We start from the raw sequence: 23,790 nt of genomic DNA, 5'->3' as shown, positions 1-23,790 counted from the left end.
GGCTAGATGCTGTAGGTGGAGGCTAGAAGCTGTAGGTGGAGGCTAGATGCTGAAAGTGGAGGCTAGAAGCTGTAGGTAGAGGCTAGATGCTGTAGGTGGAGGCTAGAAGCTGTAGGTGGACGCTAGATGCTGTAGGTGGAGGCTAGATGCTGTAGGTGGAGGCTAGAAGCTGTAGGTGGACGCTAGAAGCTTTAGGTGGAGGCTAGATGCTGTAGGTGGAGGCTAGATGCTGTAGGTGGAGGCTAGAAGCTGTAGGTGGACGCTAGATGCTGTAGGTGGAGGCTAGATGCTGTAGGTGGAGGCTAGAAGCTGTAGGTGGAGGCTAGAAGCTGTAGGTGGAGGCTAGATGCTGTAGGTGGAGGCTAGATGCTGTAGGTGGAGGCTAGATGCTGTAGGTGGACACCAGATGCTGTAGGTGGAGGCTAGATGCTGTAGGCTAGATGCTGTAGGTGGAGGCTAGAAGCTGTAGGTGGACGCTAGATGCTGTAGGTTGGAGGCTAGATGCTTTAGGGTGGAGGCTAAAAGCTGTAGGTGGAGGCTAGAAGCTGTAGGTGGAAGGTAGAAGCTGTAGGTGGAGGCTAGAAGCTGTAGGTGGAGGCCACATGCTTTAGGGTGGAGGCTAGAAGCTGTAGGTGGAGGCTAGATGCTTTAGGCTAGATGCTGTAGGTGGAGGCTAGATGTTGAAGGTGGAGGCTAGAAGCTGTAGGTGGAGGCTAGAAGCTGTAGGTGGAGGCTAGATGCTGTAGGTGGAGGCTAGATGCTGTAGGTGGAGGCTAGATGCTGTAGGCTAGATGCTGTAGGTGGAGGCTAGAAGCTGTAGGTGGAAGCTAGAAGCTGTAGGTGGAGGCTAGAAGCTGTAGGTGGAGGCTAGAAGCTGTAGGTGGAAGCTAGAAGCTGTAGGTGGAGGCTAGATGCTGTAGGTGGAGGCTAGATGCTGCAGGTGGAGGCTAGATGCTGCAGGTGGAGGCTAGATGCTGCAGGTGGAGGCTAGAAGCTGTAGGTGGAGGCTAGATGCTGCAGGTGGAGGCTAGATGCTGCAGGTGGAGGCTAGAAGCTGTTGGTGGAGGCTAGATGCTGCAGGTGGAGGCTAGATGCTGCAGGTGGAGGCTAGAAGCTGTAGGTGGAGGCTAGAAGCTGTAGGTGGAGGCTAGAAGCTGTAGGTGGAAGCTAGAAGCTGTAGGTGGAGGCTAGATGCTGTAGGTGGAGTCTAGATGCTGTAGGTGGAGGCTAGATGCTGTAGGCTAGATGCTGTAGGTGGAAGCTAGAAGCTGTAGGTGGAGGCTAGAAGCTGTAGGTGGAGGCTAGATGCTGTAGGTGGAAGCTAGAAGCTGTAGGTGGAGGCTAGAAGCTGTAGGTGGAGGCTAGATGCTGCAGGTGGAGGCTAGATGCTGCAGGTGGAGGCTAGATGCTGGTCGGTGAGTTCTCCATCACCTCATTCCACTGCTGTTCCATTTGTTAAAATATTTAGGCAACACAGCTACATATTTAGATTTGTGTGTTTCTGGGACACATCAGGCTACAACTGCTGATGTATAGTCTCTTTATTAAAGATTAATTGATGATAATTAATATTACTTCCAATATGTACTGATGAGGGGAAGTACCTGAGGCTTGGAGGTGGTGAAAACGGCGCCAGTCGCCAGGCTTGTGTAATGTGACTGCATGCGGTTCTGACTTTACAGTTTTGTCCTGTAGCTGTTCAACGCTCCACAACTTGTTGCCTTTCTACAGAAACCAAAAGTCTTTTTTAGCTGGACAAGGAAATATTTGCTGCTGATCAGAGACAACATGTCTAAAGTTTAGTCCTGTTCCTGGAGCTGCTCCGTGTGTCCATGAAAGTGGAGGATTCTGGGGTTTGGAGGTCACGGGGTGAGTCATCTCTCAGCAGCGTCTTTATTAACTCGCACACACACACACACACACACACACACACAGACACACACACACACACACACACACACAGACACACACACACCTCAGGAGTAGGAGGAAGATAGAGAAGTAAAAAGATTTTACCTCACTAGTCTCACAAAGGACCTACTGTCCTTTTCCTTCTGGAGTTACAGGAAGGCCTGATGTCTCAGTTGGACATTTAAGTGTGTTTACACCTGACTGTCAGCTCCCACAGCACTTTATCCAAGTGCTAACACAAAGCTAACGAAAGCACACAAGCATTAAAACCAGCTGATGTTCCAGATGTGTCCGTATTCAGGCTGACGTGGCACAAACATCTGACATTTTTTAACCAAATAAAAAATAAAACACACTCTTATCTTTTCATGTGGATGTCCCTTCTTCAGGTTATGCATGGGGAAAAGGAGCATGTGCATCAGTGTGACGTAGGTCTGCAGTAAACCCCGGCTTGAGTTCTGCAGGAGACTTATGTTCTCTATACAACCTGGTTATGCAGGGAAAGATATTCAGGAAGCACGCTTACACTGACAGTAACCTAGTTACTGTAATCCTTACATACACGCAGCAGGTTGCTGATTATTTCATCTGGGTGTCACACTGCTGAAGCCCCCCAGCTGCAGCGGTAACGGTCTGCTGCCATCTTTCCTGATGGTTGGAAAACTGCAACTGCATCCCAGAGAGGGTCCTTCCTGCTACTGCAGCAGCTGCAGGAAACATGCAACCATGCTTCTTATTCCAGCCAGAATAAAGGCCGAATAAAAAACAAGGACATAAAGGTTCCTCCCACCTGCTCAATCCTCCACATATCAGAACAGAAACACACCTGTGGTGTGTGTGTGTGTGTGTGTGTGTGTGTGTGTGATAATGGTGCTTTCTGGGATCTTGGACCAACCACTCTGATTTGTTGTCCACAGACTGTTTTGGACACGTTTCTGTCCCGCAGCAGTGAAGAGTTCCCCGTTAGCGTGTCCATGATGACACCATTAAGGCGAGCTGCAGCGCGGTTAAACCAGTTCAAGGAGAAGCTGCTTCCACCATATTGATTTGATCTGGCGTGGCTCTGCCAGCTGGACTCTGGGAGAAGTCCGATGATGGACGGGAGACGTGCACAACGCTCCACCTGCACGTCTTTGTGCTGAAGCTGGTCTGAAACGTGTGCTGGACGTGAATCTGGACACGTGAGGGTGAGACCAGGAGAAGACCGGCTCACACACACTGGTGCTTTCAACTAAAAGGAAAACACTCTGCTGGTTTCTGTCCTCTCAGCTGCAAGCCTGAAAACCAAGTGTGTGTGTGTGTGTGTGTGTGTGTGTCTTACCGCTGGGGTTGAATTGCATGCAGGATATGGGTTTGTCATGCGCTGGGAAGTGAGCCACCACTCCCTCTCCGTCCGAGTCCTCACTCACCAAGACCTGTAGAGTCCACACACACACACACACACACACACACACACACACACACACACACACACACACACACACACACACACACACACACACACACACACACACACAGAGTCCAGGTCATTTTCCAGAGATGAGGACATTAAACAGAAGTGGGACTTTCCCCTGCAGGCTGGAGGTTTCTTCACATTTCAGTGTGATATCATCACATCCCACCGAGCTGGAGGTCTGAATGATCCATTGCCCTCTCGTGGATGCTCGGCGAAGGCCTCACAACCTTCTCGTGCTAGATTACAACAGCGAATAATCATAAACGGAGCTGCAAAGGAGGCCGAAGTTCAGTGTGTTCAGGAGCAGATTCAGCATTGTGATGTGGCTTTTCCAGGCAGGCCTGACTGGCTCCTCATTTCCTCCTGGAACCGGCTCAGGAGATCAACATATATCTCTATATGTTACTTTCACTTTCCACAACAAGATACTGCTCCTGGACCTCAGCGAGACATCTGCTGTCAAGATTCAGAGAAGCCTTGGAGTGTGTTGAGGCCAGGATGTGAGTAAAAAGCCTGAAAGTAGCGAGCAGGGAGCAGAAGCAGGTCAGACACACAACATCAGCTTCAGTCTGTCTCCAGCGTCGCTTCAACTCTTAAAACTCCGGCTGCTCTGCTGTTGTGTTTGGTCCGCCTGGTTCATTTTAAATGTAAAGTTTCATGTGGTGCCGCAACCACTGGAGCCTTTAAAGAGACACCAGGATGGCTGTGTTGTTAGTAAAAAAAAATTATCACGACAATTTTGACTGAAATTTAGATCTGGATTATTTAACACTTTTATCCATTATCTTTGACAACATGAACGTCTTCAACATCTTTAGGATTCCACACATTTCAGGAAACAAACAAGTAACATGAAGCTTTGTTTGGACAAAGTGCAAAAACTGAAGTTATCCGAATAGTTAAATATAAACTATGTTTAGGTGAACTTCCACAACCTACTGCAGTTATTCTACATGGACCTGCAGCCGGAGCCGACTGAGACTGGCCGCCTGGGAGTGCTTTAGGACGGGAGAGGCTCCCGCTGCTCCTTCCTTACAGTAACTGCAGAACAATATGTGTCTTCAAGTCTGTCGCCAAAACACCAGAAAAGTCTCCAATAACTCCAGTAAAAGCTGCTAGATTTGTCACTTTTAACAAAAAAAGTCTCCAGATTTAGTGAGAAAGTCGCCAAGTTGGCAACAGTGTCTGAATGAAAGCAAAGCGGCTGTGGGAGGAGTTTACAGCACAGCGCTGCAACGCCAGAGACGCTCGATTAGCAGCTGAAGACAGCAGGAGAGGAAACTGCAGAGAGGAAAATAATCACACCCTTTTAGTTTTATCATCGTTGGAAACCCAGATCGATAAAAATCCCACTGATCGCCCAGTGCTACTTCATATGGGATGGTTTCATTTGTGTTTCAGGTCACTAGGACACCCGGGGACAAATTCCTGACCCGTTTTCTTTAATACACATTAAATAAGTTATTCTGCATGTGAGACATGACGGAGATTAAATCTGACATTATTAATAAAACACTTTTCATGCAAACAACACAAAGTGTTTTACATTCATATAAACAATTTCCTCATATTGAAATAAATCAAGCCTTCACATCAATTTAAAAACACATACATCATAAAGTCTTTCATGTACACACACACACACACACACACAAACAAACACACACCTTGGAAAAAAAAAAGCAGAAAAAAAAAAGATATTATTCTAGAAAATGAAGTAAATATTCCATCTGTAATGTTTTGGTCGTTTCAGTGAGGGGACTTGTTTGTCCTTCAGACCTGAACTGGCCTGTAACGCTGCAGCACACGTCTGTAATCACTAACTGGTATTTTAGGGCTGAAATGATGGATCTGGTTTCAGCCTTGCTGAAACTGGAGCGTTTACATGGAACCGGTGCAGGACAGAGGAGGACTGGAGACACAAAGCAGATCAGTGCAGGAATCCTGATGGAGGACGTCTTCCACCAGCGACGCTGCGTTACGAAGCCGATGAAACTCCACGGACACACAACTCACCTTCATCATATTCCTGATTGTTCTCCGCTCCTCCAGACCCCCCCCCTCACTGAGCCATGTTTATGGCCAGTGTAGGATTACAGTGTGTCAGCTGGTGACAGAGTGCAGGCCGGCTCCTGAAGACCAGGAAGACAACACACAAACCAAAGCTTGGTGGCGTAGACGCTGAGTGTGTATGTGGGCACTACATCGTGGAACACGGCTCATTAAAGACGTGGCAGCTTCTGCAGATGATTGATCACGGTTTGGGTGGAAGAGGAGAAGCCAGAGAAAGCCTCAACCTTCTCCGGATCGTCTGAAGGCAGCAAGTATAGCTCAACACAGAACCAGTGAGTGGTCTGCGTGGGTGTCCAGACCGGTGTCCAGCCAGCCCTCAGTTGTCCCAATCATTCCTGTGGGACAGACATGTGGCAGATTCTGCTGCAAGACACACCTGTAAGTCATTTATACTGTTGTGATTGGCTCTTCTCATCCGTTTCTTAGTTCGAAGCGTCAGCTAGCGAGTCCCAGCGAGCAGAACGGAGAGGGGGCGGTGCTTCACGGTGAGTCAGCATTAGCACTTTACACAGCAGAGAGATGAGAAGATGAGGATGATGAAGGTCAGCTTTAGTGTTTAGAGTTGCAACTTGGTTTGTAAAACATGTCCTTTGGTCCTGGCAGCTATGCATCATAATAAAGTAACAGGTTTTAAATTAAAACTGAAACGGCTCTCCTGTCTGTTACCAATTCCCTTCGGCTTGCCCGATCCATTGGTCAGTCCTCAGTCCTGATACTTCTGGACCTGTCTGCTGCTTCTGACACAGTGAACCATCAGATTCTCCTCTCCACTCTCTGAGCTCGGCATCTCTAGATCTGTCCTCTCCTGGTTCTCGTCCTACCTCTCAGGAAGATCCTTCAGAGTATCCTGACAAGGAGAAGTGTCCAGCTCACGAGTTGAAAACAGGGGTGCCTCAAAGCTCGGTGCTCGGCCCTCTTCTCTTTTCACTAAACACCTCCTCACTTGGTGCAGTCATAAGCTCTCACGGCTTCTCGTGTCACTGTTATGCTGATGACATTCAGCTTTTCCTCTCCTTTCCTCCGGATGACACAACTGTCTCTGCATGGATGAAGGCTCGCCACCTTCAGCTCAATCTGTCCAAGACAGACGTACCTGACAGAACACACGACTTTTGGTTCAGGCTCTGGTAATCTCACCCATCGATTACTGCAATTCCTACTGGCAGGTCTGCCTGTGTGCTCTGTTATACTTCTGCAGATGTTCCAGAACGCTGAAGCGTCTGGTTTTCAACCAGCCCTAACAAACTCATGTCACTCCTCTGCTAATCGCACTTCACTGGCTTCCGGTTGCAGCACGCATCAAATTTAAAGCTTTGCTTCTGGCTTACAAAACAATAACTTAAACGACTCCTGTCTACCTTCACTCCTTAATCCAGACCTACACTCCCTCTCCACAGCTACGTTCCACAAGTGAAAGTGTGTTTACTACCAATATGTGGGACCAAATCACCAGCCAGACTCTTTTCCTCTGTTGTGCCACGATGGTGGAATGATCTCCCAAACTCCGTCCACTCTGCAGAGTCCCTGTCTACTTTTAAGAGCAAGCTGAAGACTCAGCTCTTCAAGGAGAACTTCCACACTTAGCTTAGCTATATTTATTGGAAAGTTGGAGAACTTAGCCCAGTTCTTTGCAACAACCTTTATGGTATTAATTCTTTGTATTGTAACATAGGTGAGAACAATGATGACATAAAGCTTCATATTCCCTCCAATATCATGCGCTGCCATGAAACGCTACACGTAGCTTGTAATAGTCTGCATGTTGGGTTTTCCAGGTTGAAGTTGGTTTTTACGGTGAACAGAACCATGTTAATGGCTGGTCTGTGGAACACTCAGCCTTCAGACCCTCCTGATGGGAGCAAAGCTCGACCACTTTCCAGTTAGCGGTGGGATAGGTGGCACAGCTGGGGAGGAAGACTGAGGTAAGGTTTGTTTTTCACTGCAAGCTGTGAAAAGCCGGGTTTCATCTACAGTTTTACCAGTTCTTCACCAGCTTTGTTCCACATCTCAGAGCTTGAACTCACCGCTGGGTCTTGCTTGAGACATCCACACACTTTCACACCCAAAGCCATACTGGTTTCCCTTCCTCCTACACACTGGAACTGCATGTTCAGCTAGGATCAGGAGTTACACAAGTTGCATTGGTTATGTGTTCCTACATGCTGCGCTTGACAAACTGAATTCCTGCTCTGTTTACTGAGACTCCTGCAGTCGTCCACCTGCTTTACTGCTCAGTTATTTGTTCCCATCACCTCTGTTCTCCCATCACAGTCTTGTGTCTGTGCTGCATCTTGGTCTGAGTTAATGTGAAGTTCTTTTCTCAGTAGGTTTACATCTCTGGAAAAGTACTGTCAAATACTGTCAAATAAGTCAAGAAATGTATGAATAAATAGAGCACAAAGTCCATGCAATGGCAGGAATCATAACGATGACACATGGATTTTATTTTTTAAACAAAATTACGACAGCTGGCCAGGACAAGTCCTGAAGATTTAGACCAAAGGTGCCCAAATCTAGTCCTGGAGTTCCAGCTTTCAGATGCATCTCTTCTCCATCACACCTGAATGAAACGACCGGACTTGGGCTCCGCTGATGTAGACTGACTTTCTCCAGAGTCCCGACTGGTCTGATGAGGGACCAGACCCACCACGTCTCCTGAGGCTGAGGATTTATTTAGTTTTATGAAGGCAGAATAAAAGATCGAGAGACGGACGTCAGCAATGAGGAAAGACGGCTGCATTTACAGGATGAAGGGGATGATGAGAGACCAGGTGAGGCGGAACACCAGACAGGATTTTACATCGGGATGAAACCGGGTGCAGCTTCCTTTGTTCTCTGGTTAACACGAGTCAACCAGTAAACAGGACTGGTTTCACACTGGTACTCACATCACATCCAGTTGATAATTTATCTAACTACTCTTTTAATAAATAAATATACTCTTACACATTCGGGCTTGCTTCCAGGTGTTCAGCACCACCGAACACCAGGTAGACATCGGCGTCTGGGACTGGAAGTGGTCTAAGTAACATGCTGGGGACCTTTTCTCCTGGTGTGTTTTAGACGTGTTTTAACTAAGTCTACTGGTGAGAAACGGTAAGAGAGTCGATGGAAACGGTAACCAGGTTCCTCCAACATGGCGGAGAAAGGTGACATCACGTGCACAGAACCACCACGGTGGCATCAAGGGGGAAGATGTGGGGAGACCTTGGAGGTGTGGAGACCATGGAGAAGCAGACGCAGCACTACACTGTGGAGGGGCTGCAGGGTGGAGCTGCAGGGTGGAGCTGCAGGATGGAGCTGCAGGGTGGAGCTGCAGGGTGGAGCTGCAGGATGGAGCTGCAGGATGAAGCTGCAGGGTGGAGCTGCAGGGTGGAGCTGCAGGGTGGAGCTGCAGGATGGAGCTGCAGGGTGGAGCTGCAGGGTGGAGCTGCAGGGTGGAGCTGCAGGATGGAGCTGCAGGGTGGAGCTGCAGGATGGAGCTGCAGGGTGGAGCTGCAGGATGGAGCAGCAGGGTGGAGCTGCAGGGTGGAGCTGCAGGATGGAGCTGCAGGGTGGAGCTGCAGGGTGGAGCTGCAAGGAGGAGCTGCAGGGTGGAGCTGCAGGGTGGAGCTGCAGGGTGGAGCTGCAAGGAGGAGCTGCAGGGTGGAGCTGCAGGGTGGAGCTGCAAGGAGGAGCTGCAGGGTGGAGCTGCAGGATGGAGCTGCAGGGTGGAGCTGCAGGGTGGAGCTGCAAGGAGGAGCTGCAGGGTGGAGCTGCAGGGTGGAGCTGCAAGGAGGAGCTGCAGGGTGGAGCTGCAGGGTGGAGCTGCAGGGTGGAGCTGCAAGGAGGAGCTGCAGGGTGGAGCTGCAGGGTGGAGCTGCAGGGTGGAGCTGCAAGGAGGAGCTGCAGGGTGGAGCTGCAGGGTGGAGCTGCAAGGAGGAGCTGCAGGGTGGAGCTGCAGGGTGGAGCTGCAGGGTGGAGCTGCAAGGTGGAGCTGCAGGGTGGAGCTGCAAGGAGGAGCTGCAGGGTGGAGCTGCAGGGTGGAGCTGCAAGGAGGAGCTGCAGGGTGGAGCTGCAGGGTGGAGCTGCAGGGTGGAGCTGCAGGATGGAGCTGCAGGGTGGAGCTGCAAGGAGGAGCTGCAGGGTGGAGCTGCAGGGTGGAGCTGCAAGGTGGAGCTGCAGGGTGGAGCTGCAAGGAGGAGCTGCAGGGTGGAGCTGCAGGGTGGAGCTGCAGGATGGAGCTGCAGGGTGGAGCTGCAAGGAGGAGCTGCAGGGTGGAGCTGCAGGGTGGAGCTGCAAGGAGGAGCTGCAGGGTGGAGCTGCAAGGAGGAGCTGCAGGGTGGAGCTGCAGGGTGGAGCTGCAAGGAGGAGCTGCAGGGTGGAGCTGCAGGGTGGAGCTGCAGGATGGAGCTGCAGGGTGGAGCTGCAAGGAGGAGCTGCAGGGTGGAGCTGCAGGGTGGAGCTGCAAGGAGGAGCTGCAGGGTGGAGCTGCAAGGAGGAGCTGCAGGGTGGAGCTGCAGGGTGGAGCTGCAGGGTGGAGCTGCAGGGTGGAGCTGCAAGGAGGAGCTGCAGGGTGGAGCTGCAGGGTGGAGCTGCAGGGTGGAGCTGCAAGGAGGAGCTGCAGGGTGGAGCTGCAGGGTGGAGCTGCAAGGAGGAGCTGCAGGGTGGAGCTGCAGGGTGGAGCTGCAGGGTGGAGCTGCAAGGTGGAGCTGCAGGGAGGAGCTGCAGGGTGGAGCTGCAAGGAGGAGCTGCAGGGTGGAGCTGCAGGGTGGAGCTGCAGGGTGGAGCTGCAGGGTGTTGTTCGCTGGAAATGATTTGGTTACTCAAGTTTAAACTATTTATGTGTGAGACGAAACAAGGAGGAAAATCAGGTTTGATGCTACACCTCACAAACAACACCTACAGTCTGCCATTACAGAAGTCGTACTGGGTACCAGTAAATATACCAGCCTGCCGATTGGCACAGGTTTAAGGTTAACCCTTAAACTCCAAGATTTTATTAGTTATTAGCCATTTGTGTTGTGTGTATAGAAGAAGAACATTTTAACCCCAGTCAGCATGCTTGTTTCCATGGAGACAAGTTGATGGAGACGTGATGTTTTCAGCCTCAGCTGTCAGATTCTGAGGCTAAAATGATGTAAAATCAACATATGAATAGATAAAGCAGCACAAAGAGCAACCAGAAGAAGAAAACACGTCTTCCTGCTACCATCTACCTGCTGTCCTCACTGCAGCACCTCCACCTCAGCTGCATCCCAAACATCTTCTTGGCTTTATTCCAGCCATAGAGGATCATTATTTTCCTGCTTTTCTCATCACTTGTTGATCTTTGGCTGCTCCTGATTGGACGTTACCGTCAGTTTAAGCTCTCTGATTGGTGGAAAGTCTGACAGGAAGTGTCTTCATCATCATGTCCAGGTGAAAATAGAGGTCTCTTAGCAACATGATGGTGATGGTGATGAAGATGTGATAAATAATGGTGGATTTACCATCTAGAGTCTCTGAATAAACACTACATGTTGTGTCTGGAATGTAAACCTCCTGGACGGATAGAAGCGCTGGAAAACTTCTGTAGACCAGCTGGAGGGTCACATGACCGTCCACAGAAACTGATGATGATGTATGTAAATGCACTGAGGGGTTCTGGAGATGTCATGGAGTTTAAATGAGTCCCAGACTGAGATGCCTGTATGGTTTTACTGACCTGTCCTTCTCCAACACCGTTTGTGTCGATGATGGTGACCACGCCGGGGTTATGGGGGCTGCGGCGGCTCGTGCTCAGAGGCGTAGCCTCATCATCTGGAGTGGCTGCTGGCAAGGTGCCCGCCAGCTGGGTGACAACCTTCCCCACCATCGTCAGGCCGGTTTTTAAGGTCTGGAAGGACAGAGACACAAGATTAGGCGTGAGTGTAATATTATAGGATATGGAGGGCCGAAATCAAAGCGTGTGTGTGTGTGATAAGTTGTAGTGCTGATTACACGCAGCCTCAGGAGACAGCAGCAGATGTGTGAGGCTCCTCTGTGTCAGCTTAAGGCCCAGCCGGGGTGTCTGGCTCAAACACACCTCTGTGGCTCGATTGAGGAAAATGGATAGTGCTGCTTAAGTGGAGTCTATCTCACCTACTACACTGTCTTAGTCTAATGGAGTCCAATGTGTGAGACTGAGTGTGTGTGTGTGCGTGAGCGCCAAAGGGGCCCTGGAGAGCCTAATCAAGCATTCAGACTGGGCGGCCCTGTCAATACAGCATGGCGCCTCGCGTATGTTAGGTCTGAGGATCACCTACTGTCTCTCTCTGCCACTTGGCCAGGCACACTAACAGTGTCTGCTGCCTGTGTGTGTGTGTGTGTGTGTGTGTGTGTGTGTGTGTGTGTGTGTTAAATGCAAGAAATCACATCAATTATTAAGCGAGGCGTTTGGCCCCTAATTGATCAACACTAATGTGTTTTCTAATCACTGCAGTTGTGGAGTTCTTCGTGGTGGTCCAAACAGGGACTATTGATTCGCTCTACAGGCAGATCATGTCTGATGACACAAACACACACACACACACACACACACACACAAACGGGCGCGTGGTTACAGCCTCATGTCGCCATCTAAGCAAATTTGCCTGTAATTTATGTGAGAGGTCTTCAGGCGTACGCTTGGAGGACACGGGCAGCAGGCCTGATGCCATACGCACATTTCCTGCACATCTGTTCACCTCTTCCACTCTCACTTTAATCTTTCTTATAAACAAAAGCCATTACACTTACCCCCCCCCCCACTCCCCCACTCCCCCCACATGTCTCTGGACATCAGCACTAAGAGCCAGCGTGTCGCGCCACAAGCCAGAATGAGATACCTTGTCATCCATATTGAGATATATGGTCCTAAATGAGAGGCGGGTGCACGAGCAGACTGCCTGTCTTCATATCATGCCCCCCCCACACACACACACACACTGTCCACAGTTCTCCTCCTGGTCCCACTGCTGGCCTCCTGGTCCCACTGTTCTCCTCCTGGTCCCACTGCTGGCCTCCTGGTCCCACTGTTCTCCTCCTGGTCCCACTGCTGGCCTCCTGGTCCCACTGTTCTCCTCCTGGTCCCACTGCTGGCCTCCTGGTCCCACTGTTCTCCTCCTGGTCCCACTGCTGGCCTCCTGGTCGCCTCCTGGTCCCACTGCTGGCCTCCTGGTCGCCTCCTGGTCGCCTCCTGGTCCCACTGCTGGCCTCCTGGTCGCCTCCTGGTCGCCTCCTGGTCCCACTGTTCTGCTTGTACTGATTTTTCTGACACACTGCAGCTGACTGAGACTTATACATCATAGCAGCAGCACCAGGAGGAGGCTGCGTCGCCACGGAGACTAAATGATTCCTCCTGCTATGAAAGCAGCTCTCTGGCTGTTAGCGACTCGGAGACAGTCCCCTGTGGAGCGGCGCTGTGATGAAGTGTCTCATAAGCTCGGCCCGGCCAGGTGGATCCGATGTCAGTGGATTTACAGATGGGGTCTACAGAGCTGCAACTATTGGATTATGTGCTCCTGGTCTGAGTAAAGACTCGGGACTGATTACAGGAAGAGCATGAGGACGACACGTCTCCACGACGCAGCGCTAAAAACATGAAGAGATGGTTTCCAGTCAATCTTAACTGGTTTACCAAACAACCGTGTCGCTTGCAGCACACTGATGAGACGTGTCTGGAGAATCTTCTTTATTTATACAGCACGTCAAGTGCTACACACACACACACACACACACACACACACACACACACACACACACACACACACACACATTACCACATAAAATAATTAAGAACACAATAAGATGGGAAAAAAGTGAATTAAAACAACATATTAAAGCAATAAGAGCAGAAAACAGTGAGATAGGCTGCTGCTCAAACTGATTTACAGACCGAAGAGGAAAACTGTGTTTAGGAGAGGATTTAGGAGCCGGAGCGAGGTGGTCTGAGTGATGTGGGAACGCTGGTCATTCCACAGTTCAGGAGCAAAGACTTCTACGTCTCTGTGACAGAAACACCTGTTGAGTGGAGGGAACGGGAGGAAGGTAACAGGGATGGAGCCGGTCAGACGGGAAGGCTGCAGGGCCATGAAGACACTAAAAACATCAAGATGGATCTGAAGATCAATCCTAAAACAAACCGGGAGCCGATCCAGGGAAGATAAAACCGAAGGGACATGTTCTCGTTGTTAGAGTCAAGCAGCCGGTCGGGCAACCGGAATGTTAAATCCAGTAAAACTTGTTGATAAAGTCGGAAATGTTCTGAAGAAGAAATTGATCCGATGTAACTACAATAAACACACTCCCAGCAGCATTCCCAGCCTCATTCCCATCACCACTCCCAGCAGCATTCCCAGCAGCATTCCCATCACCACTCCCAGCAGCATTCCCAGCCTCATTCCCATCACCACTCCCAGCAGCATTCCCAGCAGCATTCCCATCACCACTCCCAGCAGCATTCCCAGCCTCATTCCCATCACCACTCCCAGCAGCATTCCCAGCAGCATTCCCATCACCACTCCCAGCAGCATTCCCATCACCACTCCCAGCAGCATTCCCATCACCACTCCCAGCAGCATTCCCAGCAGCATTCCCATCACCACTCCCAGCAGCATTCCCAGCCTCATTCCCATCACCACTCCCAGCAGCATTCCCATCACCACTCCCAGCAGCATTCCCAGCAGCATTCCCATCACCACTCCCAGCAGCATTCCCATCACCACTCCCAGCAGCATTCCCATCACCACTCCCAGCAGCATTCCCAGCAGCATTCCCATCACCACTCCCAGCAGCATTCCCATCACCACTCCCAGCAGCATTCCCAGCAGCATTCCCATCACCACTCCCAGCAGCATTCCCAGCAGCATTCCCATCACCACTCCCAGCAGCATTCCCATCACCACTCCCAGCAGCATTCCCATCACCACTCCCAGCAGCATTCCCAGCAGCATTCCCATCACCACTCCCAGCAGCATTCCCAGCCTCATTCCCATCACCACTCCCAGCAGCATTCCCAGCAGCATTCCCAGCAGCATTCCCAGCATTATTGCCAGCAGCATTCCTGTCTGGTTGTAACTGGACACATGAACAGCAGCATCCAGCCCGGATGGAACAACCGGAACATGAATGAAGCACTCAGAAACAGAACTAAAGAATGAAGCAAAAACCGACACTCATCAATCCTGACTGGAAAAATCCCAACCTGTCTCCTAAAACCCACTGACATCCTCACCTTCTGTCCAGTTAGTCTGACTCTGGAACACTCCGGATCCCAGCAGAACTCTAACGGGATCATGTCTGGGATGTAGAATCTGACCAATCAGATCAGAGTGAAGCATCTGCTGATAGACAGATGGGAGGAGCCCCCACCTGTCTGCCACAGCTGCTTCCAGATGTTTCCTGACTATTCATGTTCATGTGAGGTCTGACTTGTTGTGGCGTTCGTCCAGGAGCTCGTCAGGCCTCCTTAGAGGAGCAGTTCCAGGTCCCATGGTGGAGGAACTCAGGTGCATCACTTCTGGAGGAACCAGAATCTCAGGAATTCATGTGTCGGTGGTTTGGACCGGACATGTAGCCCCGCCTCTCCCCCCGCAGACGCACCGTCTGCTGGAGTCCGGCCACCTTCTGGAAGCATCTTCGTACCCGGACTTCAGTCGTCACATCGAGTCAGACCAGCAGCCTTCCACCCGCCCCGCTGCAGACCACCGCCCCGCTGCAGACCACCTGCTACAGACCACCCGCCCCGCTGCAGACCACCCGCCCCGCTGCAGACCACCTGCTACAGACCACCCGCCCCGCTACAGACCACCCGCCCCGCTGCAGACCACCGCCCCGCTGCAGACCACCGCCCCGCTGCAGACCACCGCCCCGCTGCAGACCACCGACCCGCTACAGACCACCGCCCCGCTACAGACCACCGCCCCGCTACAGACCACCTGCTACAGACCACCCGCCCCGCTGCAGACCACCGCCCCGCTGCAGACCACCGACCCGCTACAGACCACCGCCCCGCTACAGACCACCGCCCCGCTACAGACCACCTGCTACAGACCACCGCCCCGCTGCAGACCACCTGCTACAGACCACCGCCCCGCTGCAGACCACCTGCTACAGACCACCGCCCCGCTGCAGACCACCTGCTACAGACCACCGCCCCGCTGCAGACCACCTGCTACAGACCACCGCCCCGCTGCAGACCACCTGCTACAGACCACCCGCCCCGCTGCAGACCACCTGCTACAGACCACCGCCCCGCTGCAGACCACCTGCTACAGACCACCGCCCCGCTGCAGACCACCCGCTACAGACCACCGCCCCGCTGCAGACCACCCGCTGCAGACCACCTGCTACAGACCACCGCCCCGCTACAGACCACCCGCCCCGCTACAGACCACCACCCCGCTACAGACCACCTGCTACAGACCACCGCCCCGCTACAGACCACCCGCCCCGCTACAGACCACCACCCCGCTACAGACCACCTGCTACAGACCACCCGCCCCGCTACAGACCACCGCCCCGCTACAGACCACCGCCCCGCTACAGACCACCCGCCCCGCTACAGACCACCGCCCCGCTACAGACCACCCGCCCCGCTACAGACCACCGCCCCGCTACAGACCACCGCCCCGCTACAGACCACCCGCTACAGACCACCTGCTACAGACCACCGCCCCGCTACAGACCACCGCCCCGCTGCACACCACCTGCTACAGACCACCGCCCCGCTACAGACCACCGCCCCGCTACAGACCACCCGCCCCGCTGCAGACCACCCGCTACAGACCACCGCCCCGCTACAGACCACCGCCCCGCTGCAGACCACCTGCTACAGACCACCGCCCCGCTACAGACCACCCGCCCCGCTGCAGACCACCCGCTGCAGACCACCGCCCCGCTACAGACCACCGCCCCGCTGCAGACCACCTGCTACAGACCACCGCCCCGCTGCAGACCACCTGCTACAGACCACCGCCCCGCTGCAGACCACCCGCTACAGACCACCGCCCCGCTGCAGACCACCTGCTACAGACCACCGCCCCGCTGCAGACCACCCGCTACAGACCACCGCCCCGCTACAGACCACCGCCCCGCTGCAGACCACCCGCTACAGACCACCGCCCCGCTACAGACCACCCGCCCCGCTGCAGACCACCCGCTACAGACCACCGCCCCGCTGCAGACCACCCGCTGCAGACCACCGCCCCGCTACAGACCACCCGCTGCAGACCACCGCCCCGCTGCAGACCACCTGCTACAGACCACCGCCCCGCTGCAGACCACCGCCCCGCTGCAGACCACCGCCCCGCTGCAGACCACCTGCTACAGACCACCGCCCCGCTGCAGACCACCGCCCCGCTGCAGACCACCTGCTACAGACCACCGCCCCGCTGCAGACCACCCGCTACAGACCACCGCCCCGCTACAGACCACCGCCCCGCTGCAGACCACCCGCTACAGACCACCGCCCCGCTACAGACCACCCGCCCCGCTGCAGACCACCCGCTACAGACCACCGCCCCGCTGCAGACCACCCGCTGCAGACCACCGCCCCGCTACAGACCACCCGCTGCAGACCACCGCCCCGCTGCAGACCACCTGCTACAGACCACCGCCCCGCTGCAGACCACCGCCCCGCTGCAGACCACCGCCCCGCTGCAGACCACCTGCTACAGACCACCGCCCCGCTACAGACCACCGCCCCGCTGCAGACCACCGCCCCGTTGCAGACCACCCGCTACAGACCACCTGCTACAGACCACCGCCCCGCTGCAGACCACCCGCTACAGACCACCGCCCCGCTGCAGACCACCGCCCCGCTGCAGACCACCCGCTACAGACCACCGCCCCGCTACAGACCACCCGCCCCGCTGCAGACCACCCGCTGCAGACCACCGCCCCGCTACAGACCACCCGCTACAGACCACCGCCCCGCTACAGACCACTGCCCCGCTGCAGACCACCCGCTGCAGACCACCGACCCGCTACAGACCACCCGCCCCGCTGCAGACCACCGACCCGCTACAGACCACCCGCCCCGCTGCAGACCACCGACCCGCTACAGACCACCTGCTACAGACCACCGCCCCGCTACAGACCACCCGCTGCAGACCACCGCCCCGCTGCAGACCACCCGCTGCAGACCACCGCCCCGCTACAGACCACCCGCTGCAGACCACCGCCCCGCTGCAGACCACCCGCTGCAGACCACCGCCCCGCTGCAGACCACCCGCTGCAGACCACCGCCCCGCTGCAGACCACCGCCCCGCTACAGACCACCGCCCCGCTACAGACCACCGACCCGCTACAGACCACCGACCCGCTACAGACCACCCCCCCGCCCGCCCCCCTGCAGCCTGCCTCCATCCTTTCCAGGAAGAGAACAGACGTGACAAAAGTGTTTCCTCTGACTTACTTTGGCAGCATTGATCACTGTAGCCGTGTAGGACTGTGCGTTGTCGCCACAAGCTCCTCCACGAGACTGGTGACATCTTATCAGCTGCAACACACACAAAGGTTTCCACAGAAACATGGTTCAAGTCGGCCAGAGACACACACACACACACACACACACACACAGTCTGAAGAAATAAACTGGGATTCAGACGTTAAGAAGGTTCTGCTCTAACTCTTTTTTAAAGGAAATTGGTTTTGCTTTAGGAAAAGGAGGAAAAAACGCAGCCAATCTGCAATGATTTCATTTCAAATACAATATCGCTGGAGTAGCTCTGTCTCTGTATTACTCCGTCCAAAGAGCTACATTTGGTTATTTCTGGAAATCCTTAGGCAGTCACACAAACAGCAGTCCCATCTGCCAATTACTTGAGTGGGCCAGCGAGAAAAAACACAGTTATGCATTAAATGTATTGCAGAATGCACAACAGAGCATTCTGGTTTTTGTAAATACTTAACAATCCCATTAAACAGAAAATGCCTGTGCATCTGTTGATTTTCAAAATGTTATCATCTTTAGTGGACTCTTCTTGGAATGAGTTGTTTATCCAGACAGATTAAAGAAGCAGAAAATAGATAAAAAAATGCTTTTTTTTTCTGGGTAAATATGTCGCTTCCCTCAGATAATGCACTTCTGTGCAAGATAAATGTGTGTGTGTGGACCACCTTGTTCTCAGCGTAGGCCAGCCAACGGCTTCCCAGAGCGATGGGATTGAGGCAGGGACCGGGGCAGGGATAGCAGCCTGACGAGACACAAACATGATGGAAAATGATTGTGCAGCTAAACCCAGAGAAACATTCAGGAACTTTCTGGTCAAACCTTTGTGATCAGAGAAACTCTGGCTCTTTCTGTGGGGAGTTTTAACTAGCTTTAACCATTCATGTGTTTGCTGGGAGACTCGTGTGTCTGGAAGATAAATGGGAGTTTAATGAGGGTGACGTATCCGTTCATGTGTGTGACCTAATGGAGACGGCGGTACCCTGTTAACGGAGGACTGACCCCTGCAACGATCCCTACGGGGACACAAACACACGTTCCTGCAACTGCATTTCACCATTCATGACAAACAAATCCCGGTTTCCACACACGGATGCTGCTTCCCAACCACGGCGAAGACGACACCTATCAGCCAGCAACACGAGCCGGTCGGCATGGAAACCGTCTGGAGAGATGATTTTCTCGTAAATATCAGCTATAGTCCGTCTGCTTCCAGCACATCAACCCGATGCCGAGAACACGGATGTTCATCTCACACGCTAACACCCGCTGGGAGGTGTGGGAGAAAAGGCTGCTCGCAATAATTTAGTGCTCAGGGAGCACATGAGGTGGAGGCAGACAGTAATCTAGTGTGTTCTGCTGGGGAAGGGGCCGCCACGGAGGGGAGGGGGTGTTGAGGTTAGCCACAAGGGCTGCTCGTCATGCCAAAGAAGCCTTATGTGCCTTCCCAAGGCCGGAGGGAGCCCAGGCGGTGAAATTACATGTGTTTGTGGAGAACGGAGAGAGACGGATCATTCAGCTGCAGTCGGATGCTCCACGCTGACCAAACGGTGGTGGAAACAACCAATCAACTGTTGGATTAAAGACAGCAAAGTGAACCAGAGGTTTACTTCTGTCCACCAGCAGTTACGGCTCCAGTCCATGGTCCCAGTTCACCAGTAAGCCAGCAGAGGCTCAGCGTTGGGCCACATGGCAGCTGCTGACACGCAGCGCAGAGCAACGGCAGCATCTTCATCTCCACGTGGAGAGCTCAGAGATGCAATGCAGAGAAACACTCATCGGAGCAGATGTGGGGCGACGTCGTCCAGATGTGATGCTGAATATCGTTCATTTAAACCATCCACACGAGAAGACTCGCCTAACGATGACCCGGGTCGTCTGCAGCCGGACCGCGTCAACCAGAACTCGGACAGGGTTGCAGGCACTCAACACAACCAACACGTGTACGGCGAGCACAGGAGCGGATGGTAGCGACAACAGGTAGCCTGATTATCAGAGATAAGCTCTGCAGCGGGGGGAGCCGGAAGCCCCCATCCAGGACACAGCCAGTCTTATACAAACACCACATGTGCATAATTACATCTGAAGAGAAGAAGCAAACGCGCAGTGACAGAACGGCTTATCCAAAGCAGACCCTCAACATCACAGGACTCTTTGTTTACTGCTTTTATGGAGCAAACAGACCAAACAACGTTATGAGAGGAGGCCCCTGCATTCAGAAACGATTAATAACTATTGAGCATGTTTGGTTTCCTGTTGCCCAGACGCTGATAGGGAAGGCAGGCAGACAACGAGGAGACACATTAAAGCCAGTCAGTAAGGTCAGTTTACTCCAGTCAACTCCAGACTTAAGTGGACAGCGATGGTCCTGTAATACAGTCTGGTCTTTCTTTCACGGCCTCCTCCTCCAGATATGCAGGTACAGCGAGGAGGACGCAGGAGCCGTCGTGTAAACACTCCTCCTCCCAGCCTGAAGTCATGTTTACATAAAAGCAGCTCGCTCTCATGTAAGACCTAAACGTGTTTTCCAAAAGGCCTGAAGATCATCTCTGGAACATGGGAAAAAGGTCCTCGCTTCGTTCCTCCTGAACTGCCTCGTGGTGGTGCAAACGGATAAATAAAAGCTGAATCAAAGGTTTGTAGCTGTGTTCTGCCTGCAGACCTCTAGGTAGAGATCCTCGTAGAGCTCTATAAGGATCACGACAGATTTTCAGTCACGCCAACAGACGACGGCGAGGGTTGTGACAAACAGCTGGACTCTGAGGCAAGCTTCAGGTCTTTACTCGTTTTATCTTTCAGGCCTTTGCCCACCAGGACTGGCCGTAAACACTGCACCTTCTCTGCTTGATGTAAAACTGCAAATAAACGAACGGGGTGGTAAAATCATGGCTTCCACATGGAGCGAGGACGAAGGCGTTTCGTCCAGGAGCTGACGCTGGACCAGGTCTGTGGGACGGTCTGAGGACCCGCCTCAGCAGCTGGCGGCTGGCAAGGAAACATAAAGCAATGAGCAGCTCGGCCACGGTTGCCATGGTGATACAGTCTGGATGCAGCAGCAGCGACACTGTCTGGTGACAGTATCCACACGCCTGCTCTGATTGGTCAAATGTTAAAGTTAAAACACCTCGGATAAAATAATTAAGTTCCGAACTCGCTGGACGGAAACTCGTCACAGGTGTAGAACGTTCCCGTTGACGCGACATCATTAGGCATTAGAAATACTGCCGTGTGAAACATTCGTACGTGTGTGAAGGCTTCTAACTGGCAGACTGCATTAATCCGTCCGTCTGCCACTGGAACATCCCCTGGTTTTATCACAACCCCACGGCGAGTCGAAAAGCTGCCGTTTCTCCGCAACACCGTGACCTCCACGTCAGGTTTTCATAACCTGCACTCCCGCGATGCCGTAGCTGCTGTTCAGGACAAACAAAAGCGGTTGTTTTATCTGGAGGCTTTCCTGACCTCGACCTGATCCGTTAGCTCAACCTCCACGGAGTTCAGCTTCCTCCTGATTTTTTAGCTTTATTTGTTACAATTCTGCCGTAATGCGCTGCTGTTCCAGCTGTTGGTGTCTGAGTGGCGCAGTAACAACTGTTTCACATAAAGGTGATAAAAAAGTCTACATTTTATGTGCAGTGTGGATTATCTCAGTAACTCGTCTTTATTTTCCCTTTTTACTTCATTCAGATCCAGTCGGGGAAAATCAAATCCAAAAATCGAATATCAGGATTTTTTTTGCTTCACAATTTTAATATCAATTTTTGTTGTTGTTGTTGTTGAAAATCTTTTTTTTTTTCAATAAAATGAAAATAATCCATTGTTATTTTTATTGATCTTTCTGTTTTTTGTCTTCTTGGGCATTATATCAGCAGAATGATGGTCTGGCTACTGTGTTGTTTTTTTCCTCGTTGAAATCGAGAAAAATGACGAGCAAAAAAAGTTTTGTACATTTTTTTTTTTTTCTGTTTTCTGTCTACAAAATTCAGCAATATCAAGGAATCATGAGAATTGCTATTTAAAGTGGAACTATTATGTGGATTTCAGGCTAATTTAATTTTATTCCTGAGACCAGAAGGGCTGGGATTGATGGAGTTATTGTCCCAAATGGCTTTATTTACTTCAGACCGACCCTCTCCGTAGGCTGTCAGATCAGCCTGCGGGCAAAACGAGTGGATTGAGACTCTTCCGCATTAAGCCCCGCCTCCCGCCACTGCACTACATCGGGAGCGCGCACCGCACCTGCTTTCACCGTCATTGTAACATCTCATAAACAGAAGGATTAGGCTCATATGAACTCAATAAAAAAACAAAATACCATGTCAACAAATAGCATCCAGCCCTACATGTTGGAACCTGAATCAGAGCCTGAAAACGAAGTGGAAAACAGCAACCCACAGCAACGAATGCAGCAGGATGTCTCTCTTTGGTAAACTCACCAGCCATCGTTGGAAATAACTTTATCCCACGTTTTCCACCCGCCTGATGTATTTGTACATGCCCTTGTTAACCAGTAGAAGGTATCCAATCACCGAACCTTATCCCCCGGGACGTCACAAGGATTTCCACGTAGAAAAAACTCTCTAAAACCACGCGTTTTTCATCGCCATGGAAACCGAACGGAGAGCGTGCTGGAACTCAAACTCAAACTCAAACATGAGTTTAGGTGATAAAAAACAGTGCCGTTCACATGTCTGATGAGGATTCAACACTGTAACACTGTAGAAAGCTCAGAAAACTCCAAATACCATCATAGCACCCCTTTAAATTTAATCGGCACTCAAAAAGTCGGAATCAAATCAAGTCGTGATGAAAACACACCGTCACAGCCCTAAGATCCAGTGTTTTTTTCTTTCCCATTGTTTTTTTTTTTCTTTAGTACTCTGTTGGTGTATTTTGCTCCCATATGGAAATCTTCATGCACATAAAACTGCTATAAAATCATAAAAAACATTCATATTTGTGTGCATGAATCACCAATACCACTAAGTTATCATTTTGATTAACACTTTGAATAGCACTTTGATTAACTGACTTATTGAGTTATTTATCTAAATAAAAACTCACAGAAACATCAATGATTTTCCATAATATAAATATCAGGAGGATGGGTCTGTGGTAGAGGACAAAGATCAGCAACACAACTGGTTTGTTTGCATTTGTGGTTTGTTTCAAGTGGAAAGTAATTCTTCTGATGAGCAAAAACCCAGAAACTCTGCCATGATCTGTTTTTCATGAATCACTCAAACAACTGCAGACATGTTCAACCATCCTAATTATTTATCTTTCAGATGTCGCTTTAATTATTAAAATGATTAACTTCTCACACACAAAATATGGATTATTTTCCATATAAAACATATCAGCGGTGTGGCTCTTTGGTGGTAATTAGTCTTGTATTATCAGTATATTATTAGTATTTTTATGTAGTTTCAGACATAAAAGTCTCATTGACCTCCATTAAAACTGCATAAGTGAATGTGAAATATTTATTCTTTAAGTGCAGCATTTCATTTAGAAGAAAACGTGTCATATTTGACAGATTTACAGGATTCCACCACATTCTCTATTTTATTTATTATATAGGAAATAATTCTATTTCTGTAATGAATAATGAAATAATGCAGGTAATCAAACTGGCATGCATTTGGCGAAAACAGCTCGTTGTCAGCAGGTCTGGAGTTGTTTAAATGATAAATGTGGAAAAAAAGATAAAAAAAACAAATGTTTTATCTGCTTTTGTTTGGTTTTTTCTTTGTACATGAACATTTTTAGCCTCAAAGAGGACTAGAGGAAGTGAATTTGAGGATGTCACGAGGCTTAAATTGAATGTGATTTCGTAGAAAATCATTTGGTTGATAAACATGAAGTTAGAGTTTATTTCTTTGCAAAATGATTGATAAGAACGTACAAAAACTAC

General features: G+C 51.3%; 1 protein-coding gene across 2 annotated transcripts in view; it reads right to left on the bottom strand.

Annotated features, from left to right (window-relative positions):
• Positions 1–23,790, bottom strand: part of bcas3 (BCAS3 microtubule associated cell migration factor) — a 464,427-nt gene that overhangs the window by 403,288 nt on the left and 37,349 nt on the right. For both annotated transcript variants that reach the window (XM_079246567.1, XM_079246566.1), the window contains exons 10-13: positions 18,542–18,618; positions 17,838–17,921; positions 11,127–11,297; positions 3,233–3,326 (exon numbers count right to left, since the gene is read on the bottom strand). In XM_079246567.1, coding sequence (XP_079102693.1) covers positions 3,233–3,326; positions 11,127–11,297; positions 17,838–17,921; positions 18,542–18,618 — 426 coding nt within the window. The remainder of the gene's footprint in view (positions 1–3,232; positions 3,327–11,126; positions 11,298–17,837; positions 17,922–18,541; positions 18,619–23,790) is intronic.

This window comes from Telmatherina bonti, assembly GCF_933228915.1.
Source record: "Telmatherina bonti genome assembly, chromosome: 9".
NCBI lineage: Eukaryota > Metazoa > Chordata > Actinopteri > Atheriniformes > Telmatherinidae > Telmatherina > Telmatherina bonti.
Note: the sequence above shows the minus strand (reverse complement) of the source record. Positions and strands in the feature narration are given on the sequence as shown.